The sequence below is a fragment of the Megalops cyprinoides genome, chromosome 4 (genome assembly GCF_013368585.1).
Source record: "Megalops cyprinoides isolate fMegCyp1 chromosome 4, fMegCyp1.pri, whole genome shotgun sequence".
Lineage (NCBI taxonomy): Eukaryota > Metazoa > Chordata > Actinopteri > Elopiformes > Megalopidae > Megalops > Megalops cyprinoides.
The window spans coordinates 39,307,275-39,325,969 of record NC_050586.1 but is presented as its reverse complement, the minus strand read 5'-3'; the positions used below and the strand labels follow the sequence as shown (position 1 = coordinate 39,325,969).

The 18,695-nt window shown below is 48.1% G+C and overlaps 1 protein-coding gene across 6 annotated transcripts in view; it reads left to right on the top strand.

The window, feature by feature from the left end:
- dmxl1 (Dmx-like 1) overlaps nt 1–18,249 on the top strand; it is a 43,014-nt gene extending 24,765 nt beyond the window's left edge. For 5 of the 6 annotated variants that reach the window (XM_036526570.1, XM_036526574.1, XM_036526569.1 and 2 more), the window contains 21 exons: nt 68–1,143; nt 1,656–1,844; nt 2,280–2,356; nt 3,659–3,780; nt 4,928–5,179; nt 6,345–6,526; nt 6,929–7,071; nt 7,158–7,243; nt 7,426–7,627; nt 8,339–8,456; nt 10,065–10,127; nt 11,859–11,945; nt 12,096–12,217; nt 12,687–12,828; nt 13,159–13,219; nt 13,717–13,844; nt 14,181–14,258; nt 14,342–14,433; nt 15,373–15,425; nt 15,752–15,969; nt 16,622–18,249. In XM_036526570.1, the coding sequence (XP_036382463.1) occupies nt 68–1,143; nt 1,656–1,844; nt 2,280–2,356; nt 3,659–3,780; nt 4,928–5,179; nt 6,345–6,526; nt 6,929–7,071; nt 7,158–7,243; nt 7,426–7,627; nt 8,339–8,456; nt 10,065–10,127; nt 11,859–11,945; nt 12,096–12,217; nt 12,687–12,828; nt 13,159–13,219; nt 13,717–13,844; nt 14,181–14,258; nt 14,342–14,433; nt 15,373–15,425; nt 15,752–15,969; nt 16,622–16,840 (3,710 nt within the window). In that variant the 3' untranslated portion in view covers nt 16,841–18,249. The remainder of the gene's footprint in view (nt 1–67; nt 1,144–1,655; nt 1,845–2,279; nt 2,357–3,658; nt 3,781–4,927; nt 5,180–6,344; nt 6,527–6,928; nt 7,072–7,157; nt 7,244–7,425; nt 7,628–8,338; nt 8,457–10,064; nt 10,128–11,858; nt 11,946–12,095; nt 12,218–12,686; nt 12,829–13,158; nt 13,220–13,716; nt 13,845–14,180; nt 14,259–14,341; nt 14,434–15,372; nt 15,426–15,751; nt 15,970–16,621) is intronic. The other variant, XM_036526573.1, reaches the window with a different exon arrangement.
- The last annotated feature ends 446 nt before the right edge of the window (nt 18,250–18,695 follow it).

Genomic DNA, 18,695 nt, shown 5'->3' with positions numbered 1-18,695 from the left:
CCACTGTGGGATCTCTTCTCAGTTGTTTGTGTGTCAGTGGTTACTATCCCGCGGTCTGTTTTTTCAGGCGCTGCGGACACGTCCCCTTGTCAGCCCGAGGTGTTCAACTTCTACACCTACCTCCGCACCCACCCCCTGCTACTGCGCCGCCACTTCGGCTCCTCGGAGAGAGCATCCGCCAAAGTGGGCCTGACCCCCGAGAGCCGGCACCTGGCCGACTCCATCAGCCTGGTGGAGCGGAGGCTGTTCTTCACGGCCGCCTACGCCCACCTCCAGGCCGGCTGCCCCATGCTGTCCCTCGAGGTGCTCTCCAAAATGCCCAAGGTGGTCAAGAGGTCCAGGCCGCGGGCGCCGAGCCGGGGGGACGCCACCGCGCCCCCCAGCCCTTCCAAGGAGGCCAGGGCGGACAGGGCGGCCGACTTGGACTGGTCGCAGCCGGTGGTGAACGGGTACGAGTCGGCCTGCGACAGCCTCTCCAACAGCCAGTCGGACTCGGTGCTGAGCTTCGACTGGAGCCAGCCCTCCGTGGTGGTGCCGGACGAGCCCCTGGAGCTCAAGTGGGACAGCGACAAGGAGGACTCGGAGGACGAGGAGTCGGGCCTGGCCATGCGCGCCGTCGGCGCCGGGAGCAACGGCGTCTTCGCCGACACCCCCGACGCCACCTCGGCCCCGACGGAGAGCCCCAGCTCGGTGGGGGAGGAGCCTGTCCTCGACCCCTCGGAGGACATCCTCACGGCGCAGCTCAAGTTCCGCGCCTGCCTGAAGATCCTGACGGCCGAGCTGCGCACGCTGTCCACGGGCTACGAGCTGGACGGGGGCAAGCTCCGCCACCAGCTCTGCCACTGGCTGGAGAGGGAGGTGGCGGCGCTGCAGAGGAGCTGCAGCTACAACCCAGGCCTGCAGGGGGCGGCGGAGGGCGCCGCGGGGGAGGCGGGCGCCGGGAGGCCGGCGGGGGCGGACCCGGCGGAGCCGGTGGGGGCGGCGGCCCCGCTGGAGTGGCGGCGCAGCCGAAGGCAGTGGCTGCGCAGGAACCAGCCGCTGCTGCGCATGTTCCTCAGCTACTGCAGCCTGCACGGCTCCCACGGCGGCGGCCTGGCCTCTGTGCGCATGGAGCTCATCTTGCTGCTGCAGGAGTCACAGCAGGTGAGGCTGCCCGACAGGAAGCGCAACCGCGCGCCCCGGCCCAGTTCCTCTCTGTTCCAAGAAGAGGCATGACTGCATACAGTCACGTTCTTCTGTTTAAATCCATCCAAGCGATCCGGCCCATAGATGTGACATCTCTAACCCCCAGCCCTGCTCCTGAAACGTGTGGAGGTTAGCTCGGAAAATGTCACATCTATGGACAGGATGCTTTGGAAGAAGTTACAAAAGGGTAACGCTTATATGTCCTAAATAAATGCTTCAACACTGTTGAAGGCACCTCAAGTGAAGTATTTGACTCATCGTAGATAACCTTGTTGAACCTGTTTCAGCGGTAAATTACTGTATTCAGCAGCGTACCATTCATTGTGAAAATGAATTCCACAGCTGCCGTAGTGGTCGAGTGCGCAGTGATAATCTTCATTTTTGATGTTTGACTGAGCTCTGTTGGTCATCGCTGTGTGTGACACCTTCCCCCCCCCCCCCCCCCCCCCCGGCCCATCCCTGTCTCCCAGGACGACGGTGCCGTCGGCCCCTCCCAGCAGCAGCACCAGGCCTCCATCCCACTCCTTCTGGCCTCCACGGCCAGCGCCAAGACGGTGGTGGCCAACCCCATCGTCCACCTCACCAACCTCGCCCACGACATCCTGCACACCATCAACGCCCTGGACTCCCCCCCGCACCCCGACGTCGTCAACAACAAGGTCCGTCCCGAGGGTCGAACCCGCAGCTTCCGCGAACGCGCGGAACAGGTCTTCATTGGAGAGACTGTTCGCACACTGTGGGAAGAGATCCAGGTTTCTCTTAGTCCGATTAAACTTCCCTAACTTGTGTAACTTGTCAGGCGTCTCAGGGGGATTATCATTTTCATATTTTCATTTACACAATGAGTTATGCAACTTACACAGGCGTGTGTCAGAAACACAGGCACTAGGCCTGTAAGACATATCAGCGAAATGTGCGCTGATATCAGTAGTATAAAAAATGAGCTTTACAATCTCCGCCGTGTTGTTCAGTGTTTAGACCAGGACCTGGGAACTCAGTTTTCCTATATACCATTCATAATTATATACCATTCATAATTAGTTGTGCTATATATATGTGCATAATTCACTCATTGCGAATGTCTGCCCTCCCAGATCTACGTGATGCACACCTTGGCCGCCTCTCTGTCAGCATGCATCTACCAGTGTCTGTGCGATGGCCACAACTACAGGTGCGTGCTACCCTCGAGCGGAGCTCTGGAGGCTTCCTCTAGAGTTTGAAATTTGACTTCATAACTATCCCTAATTAATGAGTTTTGCCACATTTAGTCAAAGAGGCGAGCTAAGGAGGTTTGGCGCAAGGCGTCAGATGCGAAGGCTAATCCACTATAGAAAGGCTCTGTTCTCTCCTCCAGAAAAGGCGAGTGACCCTGGGCGGTAATTATATAACAGTCCCATGACTCCTGAGGGGGTTGCAGGATTTCACTTGACATTTTAGAGCCCGGGTAATTGTATTTCCTGTGTGAGTAAGTGAGTTTAAAGCTCTGCTCACACACTCCCTCAGGTATACGCTGCTTAATATTGCGTTGTGGCCTCAGTAGGACTTTGGGTGTGTGAAGAGCCTCCAAAGATTTTATTTGTTTTTTTCTTTAAAAAAATTACATATTGCCTTTGAAGCCACATACATATATTGCTCACTTTCTGTTATAAAAAATTCCCCTCATCAGTGCAGTTTATCAATTACACACAATGCATTTATCAATTACAGTTTATTTTTATGATTAAACATTTGCCCACAGAGAGCTTGATAGAGTATTTTACTGTGTACCAATTGTCACGTTAGCAGCTTGGTGGATATTTGGCAGCCGTTCCATCTTTTTTTTGTAAAGTACAATTGTGGCCAGAAATAATCAGGTCAGTCATAATGTTGGCATTTCAATCAGACTGCAGAAAAGACTTCGTAATTACCATCGTGTTTCGACATCTATGATGAACTCTCCAGCGAGTGTGTGTGAAATGGTGGTTTTACAGAAATTCGAAAGCCATTACTGCAGAATTACATGGTTATTCTGCGCTGTAAAATTCAACTGCTCCTTGACTCTGTCTTATTGTGTCATAAAGTCCTCTGCTGTTTTCTATCCCAGACCCACTTTGCATGCTGCTCTTTGCCATTGCTTGAAGTGCTTTTACTTGTTTCTCTATTAATCCTGTTTTGGAGATTCTTGGTCTTTTGTTCTGCATGTCTGTATTAATTCTTCAGAGTAACCAGAGGGTGTTCTGTGCTGCGTCGGGATTTAATGGCTTGATGGTTTTATCAGCCTGAGTTGGCTGCCTGATGCGATTTGTGAAAGTTTTACGATGGCAGCACAAAGGGAGCCATTGTGTGAAACTCGGCACTCATATTCTGGGGCGGAAAGCTGAATGGACCTTTTGTTCCGTCTTACATTTCGTTTGTGGCCATTTTTCTTCTCCGCTGCTCTGTTATCGTTTTTTTTGTGACTTCATTATTGGCTGCGGTTTACTGTGTCTCGCAGTCATGTGAACCAGTTCACGGGGATCGTCTACCAGAGCTTCCTGCTCTCACAGCAGCATCCTGGGAGAACCATCAGCATGGAGGAGACTGTCCTGCCCAACACCTCCCCAGCACAGTGGCCAGGTAACCACACACTCAACAACTACCCAGCACCTCCCCAGCACAGTGGCCAGGTAACCACACACTCAACAACTACCCAGCACCTCCCCAGCACAGTGGCCAGGTAACCACACACTCAACAACTACCCAGCACCTTCCCAGCACAGTGGCCAGGTGACCACATGCTGAACAGTACCCAACACCTCCCCCGCACAGTGGCCAGGTAACCACATGCAGAACACTACCCAACACCTCCCGAGCACAGTGGCCAGGTAACCACACACTCAACAACTACCCAGCACCTTCCCAGCACAGTGGCCAGGTAACCACATGCTGAACACTACCCAACACCTCCCCAGCACAGTGGCCAGGTAACCACACACTCAACAACTACCCAGCACCTTCCCAGCACAGTGGCCAGGTGACCACATGCTGAACACTACCTAACACCTCCCCAGCACGGTGGCCAGGTAACCACACGCTGAACACTACCCAACACCTCCCCAGCACAGTGGCCAGGTAACCACACACTCAACAACTACCCAGCACCTTCCCAGCACAGTGGCCAGGTAACCACACGCTGAACACTACCCGACACCTCCCCAGCACAGTGGCCAGGTAACCACACGCTGAACACTACCCGACACCTCCCCAGCACAGTGGCCAGGTGACCACATGCTGGACACTACCCAGCACCTCTCCAGCACAGTGGCCAGGTAACCATATACTGGTAACAGCCCAGCACAGTAGCCGCACAGTGGTTAGGTAAGTGCACACACAGAACACCACCCAGCACAGAGGTCAGGTAACTGTATGCTGAACACTTCCCAACACAGTGGCCACGTAACTGCACACTGATAACTGCCCAACAAAGTGTCCAGGTAACCACACACCCAGCACTACCTAGCACAGTGGCCAGATAACCACAGACTGAACACTACTGCACACAGTAGCCAGGGTTAACCACACACTGAACACACCCAACGCTGCCCAGCAGAGCGGCCAGCTATCTGCACACTAAAAGCTGTACCTCTGCACATGTGTGTCAGCAACTGATGGACCTCAAATATTAATTTGAATACATAAACATCATCAGATTATTTTTACTTCCTTTTCTGAGTCCTCATACTCTGAGGCTGGCCGATATGACCTCTGTCCCTGGGTCTGGCAGGTATCGGGGCGCTGATCCGCCTCCTGAACTCGGCGGGAGAGGAGAACCAGCCGGGCCTGACGGTGCTGCTGTGCGAGATCCTGACGGCAGTCTTCCTCAGCCTCTTCGTGCACGGCCTGGCCACCCACTCCAGCAACGAGCTCTTCCGGATCGTGGCCCACCCGCTCAACAGCAAGCTCTGGGTGGCAGTGTTCGGAGGAGGCGCGCGCGTACCCATCGTGGAGAGGCCCAGCCCAGTGAAGCAGCCCTCAGGTAGGTCCGGTTCCCTATCGGGCTCCCTCAGAACAGGGGGTTGTAGTACCTGTGAAATATGATTTTATGGCTACATTACACTACATTGAATTACATTCATTATAGCAGAGGCTCTTCCAGCACAAAAGAACAGAAGTGTATCTGCTTCATTCAAGCACTACCACAAGTTAACTTGTGCAGTCTGACTGGAAAACCTAGACACTAAGGGAAGGCAAGTACACACACTACCATACATCACAGTCACTGGATCACAGAATCCGTAACACATTGCGATGCTGCATGGAAAATAAACAGCAAGTAATACAAGTAGCAGCTGTTAAGGGGTGAGGATTGAGGTGGAACTGAGTTGCAGTCTCAAGAGGTGGATTTTTAGTCTGCGTCAGAAAATGGCCAGTGATTCCGCTGTCCTGACCCCCCCGTGGGAAGTTCATCCCACCACCCGGGGCACAAGTACAGACAGGCATCGTGTCTGAGAGGAGCGACCATGTTGGGATGGGACATTTAGTTGCCCCATGGTTGCAGAGCATAGTGATCTGGTTGCAGATCATAGTCATTCCAACTCCCAACATTAATCACACACAAACTCACACAGATTTGCACAGTCACTTTACTTATATAACAGTCTACATCATATTCCTGTGGAATCTGTATTTATATTTATATTTTTATATTTCTAAACCTACCATGTGCCTTGCTGTAAATATTTGTAGCTTGTTTCTTGTCTCTCAGTGTCACTGTGTTATGTCGAACTGTTGTATTGTCACCGTGGGCCTGAGAGAAACGCAGTTTCAATCCTCCGTATGTCCTGTGCATATTGGAGAATTGACAATAAAGTTGACTTTGACTTGACTTTGATATGTTTGCACTACAATTTTTAGTGACAGGAATATGATTTTATCTAAGTAGGCAAAAATAAATCATTCGTGGGGCTTTTTTTGAGCGTTGTTCCTGTACATAGACGAAGATGCGCACAGGTTGACATCTGTGTCTTGAAACGACTCATTGCTTCGCTTCTTGTCTATAATATATACAAACAAAATGCGTGCAGACAGACTTTCAATTCTGTGCAAAGTAAGCAGCCGACACCTCCGCAACCTTGTTCTCAGAGCGCCGGCCGCGAGTGTTGTATCGGCGGCGGTTTAATTTGTTTGCCTTGCCGCCGCAGTGTCCTCCATCAGCGACGAGACGGACAGGAGGCACAAACGCTTCAGGCTGCTGTCGTCCCGGAGCAACTCCAGAGAGGGCCCGCAGACCCCGCCCAGCCCGGTCGTGGAGCAGGAGACGTCCATCTTCAAGGAGGAGTTTGTCCCCCCGGAGCTCAGCATCTGGGACTACTTCATCGCCAAGGTAATGCCCCCCGTGTCCTGAGATTCTGAGGGCGGCGGCTTTAACTGCGGGCTGTTTCAGGACACGGTGAGAAGTATAGACGGATCTTATAAAGACGAGCATCTTGCTCAGTTGAGCCTTGCTGGAAGAATTTGTGTTGAAGTTTTCAAGGACCATCTTCTCCCCTTCAATAAAAAGTTGGAATTCATCCTTTTTTTCCAGTTTATTAGTTATAACTGTCCTGACTCCTCATGTGTTCTCATGCTGTTTAAAATATTGTCTTGTATACCAGCTGCTTAATTCAGCTGCATAATTTTGCATTCTGCTTTATGGGCTCCCATTGTCATGCGCGAGTTTTATGAGGTGTTTTATTAGGGTTGTGTTTTCCTTGGTTCATTTTTCCCCCTCGCGTTTTTCCTGCAGCCTTTCCTGCCGCCCTCCGAGAGCAGGGTGGAGTACGATTCGGAGGAGAGCCAGGGCAGCCAGGACGAGGACGAGGACGAGTACGGGGACGTGTTCGAGTCGGACGCGCCTCTCCGAGAGCACGCCAACCCCAGCTCTTACAGGTAACGCTAACGGCGTGTCACTGGCGAGTTCGGACCCGCGTCAGTGACCTTCGCTCACTCTGTGACCTCTGCGTGCCGTTCCCCAGCTGGTGTATGATGCGCCTGGCCATGGTCCAGATGGTGCTGGTCAACCTGAAGACTTTCTACCCCATGGCAGGTCATGACCTCTTAGGTAACGTCCACGGAGCTTGTAGCTTGTAGTAGCCTTAGCATGGAGTTTTGCTTGTAGTCCCGTATCATATCTCATACTGCTGTAGTTGTAGTTACGCTTTGCGCGTGACGCATTGTGTGAGGGTCTCTGTGTGAGGCTGGTGTGCGGTCTACGTTGTTCCTAACGCCACACCTGCCCCGCAGACCTCCCGGTGGGCTCCCCGCTCTGCCACGCGGTGCTGAAGACCCTCCAGCGCTGGGAGCAGGTGCTGCTGAAGAGGCTGGAGATCTTCGGGGGCCCGCCACCCAAGTACATCTCCACGCACCCCCTGGACGACACCCTGGCGGCCGGCCCCGCCCTCCTCCGGCACAAGGCCCTGTTTGAGCCGTCCAACACGCCTTTCAGGTCCGCCCTCACTCCTCTCTCCTCTTTCCTCTCTCCCCTCCTCTCTCTCTCCGCTGCTCCCCGTGGATCTCGTGTGTCAGGCTCTTAAAGTCAGCAGTCCTGTGAGAAAACATCTCTAATCCTGTTATTATTATGATTAATTTACTTTGGCAGATGCTCTTATCCAGAGCGACTTACGAGGCTAATATGGCTTGATACATTAAACATATCACAGGAGCAACAAGAACAACAGTAATGAGCGGAACAGCCAGACTGACAGCAAATAGGCAGCCAGCTGCGAAACAGTGCTAAAATAAAATGTCTGACCTCAGAAACATAATCCCTAACAATTATCTGTATGAGCCACATACTGCATGCTGAATGTATATCTCAACAGTGATGTTTGAAAGCAACGTCACCTTAAATAATTGAATTTGTATGGTGCCACACAATGGTCCAGAAGACCTGCATTAATTTTCATTAGCAAACAATAGTAACCTGAAAGAGCAATGCTATGCTGTATGGGAGCTCACTGAAGGGTGAGGTGATCATTGGGTCCAAATTCTGGAACCCAAAGAAGGAAACCTATTGTGCACATTGTGTCTATTTAACGATAATACATCTTGTAATCTAGCCTCTAGTTTTTGATTGGCGGACATTCATGACACAAACCAGCATGTTGTTGTGGGAGTTACCTGGATGGGGGATCAACCCTTTGGAGTCTGCCTGCAGGTCCAACCACCACTCAGCTCTGCCCGTTAAAAGGCTGTGGCAGTACCTGGTCAAGCAGGAGGCGGTCCAGGAGACGTTCATCCGCAACATCTTCACCAAGAAGCGGGACCAAAACGAGGTACGAGGCCCTCACTCCGCATGTCCGCATGCAGACACGCCCCCACTCCCTGCCCCCAGGACAAGAGTATTGGCACGTTCACAGCTGTAGTTTGGGCTCCTGGTTTCCGTGGCATTTTTTTCTCATGTTCTTCCCTCCTTTGAGGCATTAGTCTCTGTGTTATGTAGCAGACGTTTGCCACACTGCTAACATTGGAGTGGTGTGGGAACACACACACGGTTCACACGCAGGACATGCCAAAATAGCTGGTGAAACAGGATCCAGGTGTTTTGGGAGCAGTCTCGTTTGAAGCAAGCGTTAGCTTTGCACTAAAAGGTTTCTATCTCAAAGCTATGTAATTGGCTTTAAATTTTGAATGAGATGGAACTTGAAAACCAGAAGCCCACATTTGAAAGATATGTATACTGTAATACTGTACATACACTGTACAGTGCATGAACGTTTTCTAGAGTTGAATATCTACTGGTGGACCTCTGTCCAATCAAACCACAAAGTGCTTTGTCCTTCCCTTTACTGAGGGAAAACCTAAATAAAGGTTAGTGTGATTATTGTCATTTTTAATAAACACAGAATTCATTCTGATGAAGGTGTCATTACTTTTGTCTTTACCCGTTTTTTCCATCACAAACAGATGCCATTGACTTTGTCTATTTTTGCATGACCTTTATATCCTAATTGCAGTTTAATTTGTGCCATAGCTTCTGATTAATCCTCATAATTAAGTTTCATTTATTTTTTGTTTGATTTAGTTTCCAATAAAGGTCATATATGGCATACATACACGTTGCAGTGAATGTTCCCTTTCGTTCCTACGAAAGGCCTGTCAGTTCTTCTCCGTTCAGAAAAACCTAGATCAAGGTTCACTTGGTAAACTTGTTGACTCAAACTTGATGGTGCTCACCAGGGAAGTGAAATCTGTTGAAACTTGTTGAAATTGTATAACAATATAATGAAGAGTGCAGTAGGTCTGATAATTCTTATGGATTTCTAAAAATATTTTGTATACAGTAAGGGAAGAATAACCCATGTTTCCAAATGGAAGAATTGTTTCTAATATTAGTTAGGCTGATAAACTGCAAGATCTTTATCTGCCTTTGCAGATCATAAAAAGTAATGCAGAATGTAGCTATCTGAAATGCTGGACCAACTTGTCAGTGTGGACTATCATACTGGGCATATGGGATTTATAATTTTCTTTTTTAAGGGTGAGCCAGGATGTTTTAGCCACGGAGAGCAAAAGCTAAAGCATTGGAATATTTGCTGCAGCGTGTCTTTTGGGGTCTTTTGAGTGCCATTACATGACCTTTACCAGTCATATTTGGTTCTTTGTCAAACACCATGAAAGCTTTTGCAGTTACTGTTTGCTTTGAGCTTTTGTCCATAATTCATTTATCATGGTTCTGAGCTAGACTTACTCAGAATCAAGGTTCTATTTTGACAAACATCCAAATGTGATGCCATCAGAATTACTGTTTCGTACCACTTTGTGTAATTTACTGACTGTTTGAATGTTAACAATCTAATTCTAGATTTCACTGTGTCCTGTTGACTTTGCATGATTCATCACGTTTTTTTGTCTGATGTCTTGTGGCTACTCGAATGATTAAGTCGGTAGAGGACCGCAATGAAAATGTCAAATGTTCTGTGACGGAGGATCCTAGCTTCAACCAGGTACTGCTTACCATACACCCAATTTAAAAAAGTAATAAAGTAATAAAGTTGTCTGATAAAAACATGCAGTGTTATTGTTATTTATAGCGTTGCAATTTTTTAATGTTCCCTACCAATTTCAGTGGGATATATGACTAATTTGGCCATTCACTCATCAAACCCATTACTATTATTACAATTAGTTTTAGGTATAAAATTGGAGATTTCTGAAAAGCTGTATGTTTTTATTGGAGAAGTAACTTGGTTGTCGCACAAGATCATGTTTAGTTACACAATGCTTTGTCACAGAAAGTTTGGAGCTTTCAAGATAAATTTAATTCATGATGATAGATTTTATGCAGAATCAGATGTTCATGGTTTTTGAACAAAGCAAAGTAATTAATATATGACCACAAGATTACCTTTTTGTGTGATAATCATACAACATCAAGAATGCAAATGTTTTCATTCAAGAAATATGTCTATAAACAGTTCAAACCATCAGCCCATTTGACTTTCAATGACAGAAGCATTTATACATTCATACATTTATAAGTTGTGTTTTTTGGAATATGTCCTATTGGAATATAGCTTTGCCAGTGTAACGTATGGGTGCTAACTGATTGCCTTGCTGCAGTCTGAGACTGGACTATGAAAGACCGCTGTAACCAAAACTGAATCCTCTGGTTTATGCAAATAAGGTCAGAGAAGGTCACCCCAGTGTTTTTCGACTAGACTTCTAATTGCACAATGGGTCTTGAGGGGCCATGACACACTCATGCAACAGGGTCTCAAAATGTCTCATTGAATTTCAGAAGGAAAATATGCCATTCGACACAAAAATGTCAAGACTGCCATATTTAAGCATCATCATTGGGGTTTAATATTCATATTCTGGATGAGATCTGCCATGGATGGTCTTGCTTCTAATAAATCCCAGAATGCCACTTCTCAGAATTACAACTCACAACTTCACGTTCGAGGAACAGTTACCCGATATGCAAGTCTGCAAGCTTGTCCTTAGTCCATTTTATTCAGTTGAAAATTTACTGTCACAAGCATGCTGGTGTCTGTTATTCCTTGTTATACCACATACTAACAGCTGTACTAACTTAGAAGATAGGAATCATTTTCTGTAATTTGTTTTTGCATCGTCATCTCTTAGTAAGATTATGTAATGAAGGTTTTGAACTCGATTTAAGGAGGGTTGCAATGTCAAAAGGCTTTTGTTCCTGACAGACTCATAAGCACTCAATTTAGCCAGTCGTTTTCTTGACTGAACCAATTTCACTTCACTTCCCATTTCTGAGAGTGTTAGCAATTTAAAGAAGGCTGAAAAAGATGCTTGAAAGCTCCTCCAGAGCCAGACTTGAGCAGCCCTACTTTCAAGGGTGACAAAATCAAAGGCATAAACATGATGCTTTCTGTAGGGTCCTACCAAGAAAAAGCTGAAAACCCAGGGAAATTGTTTGGTTGGACATTTCTAAATTATCCGCGTAAGGGCCACCGACTTGATTTGACTGTTTGTTGAATGTCCAACCAAACACTTCCCCAGGGGTTCATTTTCACATACTCATTGACACTCCTCAGAGAATTAATCTCAAGTTCCAAACAGATACACATTTAAATAAATTCACCATGAACGGCTAATCATTTTTCAGAAGATATCCCAGGGTATCCTTTTAGGTAATTTTTGTTCCAGCGGAGTATGGTTGCAATGAGACTTTGAGTTGTTTATATTTTGTATTACAGATAGAGGCAGATCTGGGATACCCGGGAGGAAAGGCCCGAATCATCCACAAAGAATCCGACATAATCACTGCCTTTGCCATCAACAAGGTACGGTACTATGGTACAATTTGGTACAGTGGTACAAGATACTAGCGGAGGAGGAAAAGGTGGAAGTGATCCATGGGCAAGAGATGAAATACAATTATTATTTGAAGGTGGAAATACTGGGTTAAATTTATTTACTCTTTCCTCTCCCAGGCTAATCGCAATTGTCTAGTGATCGCTTCAACCCACGACATCCAAGAGCTGGACGTGTCCTCCATCTTGGCTACTCAGATACTGACGTGGATCGACGACGACGTGGACTCCGAAGTCAAAGGGTGAGATTGTCGGTGACAGAGCAGCCGGAAAGCTGGACTCTGAAGCACAAAATCGCCCCCCCCCCGCAGAGTCAGTGCAGGGAACGGATCAGTTGAGATTAGAATGCATGGAGACGGGCAGTCCTCACTGTCTCTGTCTCACAGCAGAAACACATGAAATGCTCAAAGTGTTCTTGTTTCTGCCCAGCGCAGCCACATCTTGACGCGCCGTAGAGATATGCGCCAAAGTGAGGTGTTCGATCTCTTCCAGTAATGATGCAGTGATGCTGAACTCAGAACTGTCGTTCGAAAGTTACTTTATGCTGCATGCACTTACATCAGACATGAGCTTTTTGATGATAAATGGAAGAGATAGTCCTGTGGATTATTTCGAATTTCATGCTTGTATTTACATGTTCTATAATTTCAAATAAGAGTTTGCACAGCTGTGAAGGCATGAGAAAAACCAAGGGGTTGAATGTCATTTCAGGGCTGACGACTTCCTGGTGATCCACGCGCGGGATGACTTCAGCAGCCTGCACGGCACCACCCCCTACACCCACAGCAGTCCCGGCACGCCAATCAACATGCCCTGGCTGGGCAGTCTGCAGACGGGGCGGGGCGCAGCTGTGGTGAGGGACGCCGTGTCTGTCACAGAACAGATTACTTTATCTCCAAATTGTACCATCAGAAAGATCTGCTAATACAAAGCCCTCATCATTACCATACCACTTCTGTAATCACTCTTGCAGAAGCAACTGCAGGAGTGATTACAGAAATTTCAGCTGATTAACATTTGCCATTTGCTGATAAATGTACTTTGTTTACTTTAATTTCTTATTGACAGCAATGGTACGCTACCAGCCTCAGTTGGAGCTGTGGCAGTACAAGCCAAGAATAAATATTTGTGTCTGGGAGTATTGTGCTGATACTTGTGTTGGCTCTTCTCCTGTCTTCTACAGCTAATCAAACGAAACCTAAACAATGTGAGAAGGATGACCTCCCACCCAACTTTACCATACTGTGAGTAATCGTGTTCATTTTTCTGGGAGAACAAGGAGACTGCTGTGTGGCTCACACCTTTTCTGCTCCACATACAGCCTTTTTCGATTCTGTGAATTCCAATCCTCTTTTTACCTCTTTGTCCTCAGCACAATACCAGACTATATTTAATGATTCTAGAAACGTGTTCACACGTGTCATGTCATAATGAACAGTTAGAAGGCCTCTAACATTGTTCCTGTCCCCGGGAGCATGTGTGGTCGGATACACCGAGCATTCATTAACCTGCCTTTTGCGGGCAGTTGGCTGGGGGCATTCAGCTGAGCGCTTTCCCTGAGGTTAATTTGCAGTCGCAAATTTACCGAATTGTTTCCAGGAAACCCACCAATGAAAAGTAATTTAAAGGTGAATTGATTTAACCAAGCTGAAAGGGCAAGGTAAGCGACTGTAAATTGAAGGAGTGCTAGTTTCCCAGCGGAGTGGTGGGAGGCCTAATCCTGAGCTGTCCGCCCATGCAGACCTGACGGGCGCCCAGGACGGCAGCGTGCGCATGTTTGAGTGGGGCCACTCCCAGCAGATCATCTGCTACAGGAGTCCGGGCAACTCCAGGGTCACCCGCATCCGCTTCAACTACCAGGGCAACAAGGTATGTGTAGGTTTACCCATAATGTAGGTATAAAAAAATAGGTGTATGTGTGCCTGTGGTAGCTTGTAGGTTTAGGCCAACACAGTAGGTATAGGTTTACCTATGAAGTAGATATAGGTTCACCCATAAAGTAGGTGTAGATAGACCCATGAAGTAGATGTAGTTGTACCCATAAAGTAGGTGCAGGGCAACAAAGCCGGTGTGTGTTTATCTGTAAATGCCGTGAAGGTTTACCGGTGAACTCGCTGTAGGTGTGTCTGCGCACGATGCGCGCCTGTCCGTTTCTGTCTGTGTGTGCGTCTGTGATTACCCCTCTCTGGCGTTTCCCTCGCGCAGTTCGGCATCGTCGACGCAGACGGAGCCCTGAGCCTGTGGCAGACCAACACGACCGGAAACACTCCCAAGCCCTACCTGGTGAGCCTGACCGCCTCTCCACACCCCCCTCCCCCCTCCCCGGTCCCCCCCGTCCCCTCTGACGCCGTGTCCTTCTCTGGCAGACTCTGCAGTGCCACAATAAGACGGCGCACGACTTTGTCTTCGTGGGCTCGTCCTCCCTCATCGCCACGGCGGGGCTGTCGACTGACAACAGGTACGCAGGCAGAATACAAATGAATGCGCTGCTTAAAGAGCAGGCGGCGTGAAGAGAGTGTTGTGCAGGAGAGCAAATCAACTGCAGCAGGTCCGGAAACATGAACTGTGGAATACAAGTAATTCATCTTGCGTACACTATATGGACAAAAGTATTCGGGCGCCTGACCATTACATTGTAATGACACTGTATTCAAATACACATACTTTAATATGGAGTTGGTCCCCCTTTTGCAGCTATAACAGCTTCCTCTCTTCTTGGAAGGCTTTCCACAAGATTTTGGAGTGTTTCTGTGGGAATTTGTGCCCATTCGTTCTGTAGAGCATTTATGAGGTCAGGCACTGATGTTGGACGAGAAGGCCTGGATCACAATCTCCGTTCCAGTTCATCCCAAAGGTGCTCGATGGGGTTGAGGTCAGGGCTCTATGCGGGCCAGTCAAGTTCTTCCACACCCAACTCCATGTCTTTATAGTCCTTGCTTTGTGCACTGCTGCACAGTCATGTTGGAATAGAAAAGGGCCTTCCCCAAACTGTTGCCACGAAGTTGGAAGCGCATTGTCCAAAATGTCTTGGTATGCTGAAACAGTAAGATTGCCCTTCACTGGAGATAAGGGGCCTAGCCCAAACCCTGAAAAACAGGTGTGGCCAAATACTTTTGTCCATATAGTGTATGTCCCACTCGTTGCGTATTAAATGCATACTTTTGATGTGAACATGAATATGGAAGTAATTAGGCTTTGTAATTTGCCTGGGACAAGGGAATGTGTTAAATGATGTAAATGAGGTAGCTACAGTAATGACAATGACAACAGGTAGTAATATTCATGATGACAGTAAAATAAAGTAGTCTTGAACAAAAGTCTTCGCCAATAAATCACTGGTCTCTTTACCATTGTTTCTGGATCCCTGCGATGTGAGACATGAGTCTTGTTTCCATAGGAATGTGTGTCTGTGGGATACGCTGGTGACGCCGGCTAACAGTCTAGTCCACGGTGAGTCAACCCCTTCTGGGAGAACTGACTGTTCCAGCATTGTGGCGGTAGCATGTTTTGTACTTGTTGATGACGCCCGAAATGACATGGTTACCGTGCCTCACACAGCTCCTTGTCGGCTTGAGCTTGGTAGAGTTGTTGAGCTGAGGAAGAAACCATGACGTGTTAGTCTAACGGTAGCTTGATACTGTAGGTTGCGTGGGGCTATAGTTTGGGTCTGGTAACGGAGGCAGGAAGAGGTCTGAGAGAGGGGCCAGGCCCTGCGGGTGTGTGGGGATTGCTGAGAGGCACAGGGACCTGACCGCTCGCTTGCCCTGTAACTCCAGCGTTCAGCTGCCACGAGTCGGGCGCCACGGTGCTGGCGCTGGCCTCCCGGCAGCAGCTGCTCATCTCCGGCGGGCGCAAGGGCTGGATCAGCGTGCTGGACCTGACGCAGCGGCACCAGCGGCAGAGCTTCCAGGCCCACGACTCGCCCGTCAAGGCGCTGGCCGTTGACCCCACCGAGGGCTGCTTCATCAGCGGCTCCGCCGAGGGCAACATCAAGGTGAGGCTGCCTGGGAGAGCCCCGGGCAGCGTGGGAAAGGAACGCCCCTTTTCCTTACTGCCACAGCGTGACAGCGTGCAGTTCATTCATAAAGCTGAAATACTACGAATTAACCATCTCTTTTTCTAAGGATGAGAAATCATGTCAGAACTAAAGAGCCATATGTTTTGGTATCATAGTTAAGATACAGCATTATCGGGTCTGTACATAAAGCTAAGCACACACACCAAACAACCGGTCAAAAATCGGCAGTGTAGCATAGTGGTTAAGGAGCAGGACTCGTAACCAAAGGGTTGCCGGTTCAATCCCCACTGGGACACTGCTGCTGTACCCTTGGGCAAGGTACTTAGCCCTCAGTTGCCTCAGTAAATATCCAGCTGTATGAATGGATATATCCACATTGTAAAGAACTGTAACCTATGTCTCTTTGGATAAAAGCGTGTGCCAAATGAATAAATGTAAATGTAAATGTAAAAATCAACCAACTGAAAAACGATATGAGAAAAACAGGTAGCGTTGCTTAAGATGATATTTGTAATGTGTGTCAGCCGTACGCATGAATATGCACCTCCACCAAGCCGTATGTTGCACGCAGCAGTCCTGTACCTCACCGTAGCGTCTGTATGTGTTTCTGCGATGACGCGCGTTGCAGATCTGGAGCCTGTCCACGCAGTACCTGCTGCACAGCTTCCCCAGCGAGCATGCGCGCCAGTCCCTCTTCAGGAACCTGGGCACGGGCGTCATGCAGATCGAGGCGGGCCCCGCCAACCACATCTTCTCCTGCGGCGCCGACGGCACCATGAAGATGCGGGTGCTGCCCGACCGCTTCAGCGTCAGCAACTGGAAGAACGACGTCAAGTTCATCCTATAGCGCAGGGGGTTCGGCCCGGCCGCGCTCCCCCCCCCCCCCCCCGCGGCGCTCCGCCTCAGCACAGCCCACGGAAACACGGAGGGGCGGAGCTACCGCTTCAGCACAGCCAACGGAAACGTGAAGGGGCGGAGCTACCGCCTTCAACACAGCCAACGGAAAACACAAAGGGGCGGGGCAACCCCTTTGGCACAGCAACCAGAAAAACAAAAGGGGCAGGGTAACCGCTTCAGCACAGCCAGTGGCAAATTCTGAGATTCTTGAGTCACTGCCTACACATTGTTACTGACATTTATTGAGGAAGCAATCATATCCCCCCCCCCAGAGCTTTGCGCCTTAAGATTGTTCTCCCTGTTGGGAAATTTACAAAAAAGGTATATCCAGTTTATGGTTTTTATTTGAGGAGCACCGGGGCCCTGTGTTTTGTTTTACTTTTTTTATTATATAAATCTCTCTCCCACAATCCCCTGCAGGTTAAAAGGAGACAAAGCAATAAAGCCACTTGATGATGCGCTGAAGCACACCCTTGAGCCATAACAACCAAATAATTATGTACATACTCTCAAAGGAAGTCTGTCTGACGGTCATTGTATGAAGTGCGCACCGAAACCAGGAAGCTGACCCTTCAGCGTCCAGAAGTGCATTGACACATTCAGGCCTCACTGTGTAGTATTATTATGGTGGTGTGCATTGTGGTTTAACCTTCCTGTGGGGAAGGAGGTGGTGGAAGTAACACCTTAGGCTGTACAGTAGTGTGGTACACTTATAAAATTATAGAACCTCTGAATGCCTACCCAGTCCTAGCACAAGAGTACCCTTGCACTGTTGTCACAAACTGTACATTTGCCGTGTTCCACAGGGTAAAGCTGGAGGGTTCGATGCCTACTGTAAATAGTACGTTACAGAGAGGAAGTTGATTAACTGCTTTATTAGGTATTAATAAACTGCTCTATTAGATAATAATGTATTAGTAAGGTAAAAGTTCATGATGAACATTTTGTGAAATATAATATTTATGAATAGTGTGTTTGTGTAGCAAAAAAAACTGGATTAAAACAGGTAGTTCTGGGGACTCGGCATGCTTAAGCCTCCTGTGTTAATCGACTCGGGAGGTGGTTTTCTTTTCTTGTGTCAAATTCTATTACAATGACGTCAGTCTATCAGACAAATGTGACTTTCTATCGCAGAGGATTTTCAAACGGTAAGTGTATTCAGACAAAAAAAATCTCTAAAACAAAATTCATCATCCATTTTATGCATAGGTTGCCATAAACAGAAATCTCTGATTTTTGTAGTTGCTTTGTTATAATTTCACAAATGTGTATTTCACTGCAGACTTCAATAATACTTTGACATCTTTAGCCAAGAAATATTACTGACTTATGCCTGGGGGGGGTGTGGGTGTGGGGGGGGGGGGGGGGGGGGGGGGGGAAGGAATCAAGTTGAACGATCACACTTAGTTGCTTCCCTTTAATCTTTGAGATGTGAATATGCGCAGATAAATCTAATTTTTATATTAAAGACAAGGATAAACTGTAAATCAAACTGTATTATATAAAATGTAATATTATAATAAATTACTTTGATGTAACAGATACAACCGTGTGGCTGCAGTTGCTATGTTGTTTGGTAAAAAGCATACAAGCGGGTCACAAGGGAGCAGAATCAACTCAATTGAATCTTTTGGAGCGGACTGTGGAGTTCGTTACACCATCTCTGGAAGTCCTTTCTCTCTCATTGTGAGCACACACACCCATTTGTGTGCACGGACCCATGCTTGTCCGGAACTGAAAAGCACTGTCTTGGAAAGTGCTTGTCGAAGACTTATCGGTGGAACTCTACCGCAGGGTTATTTTAT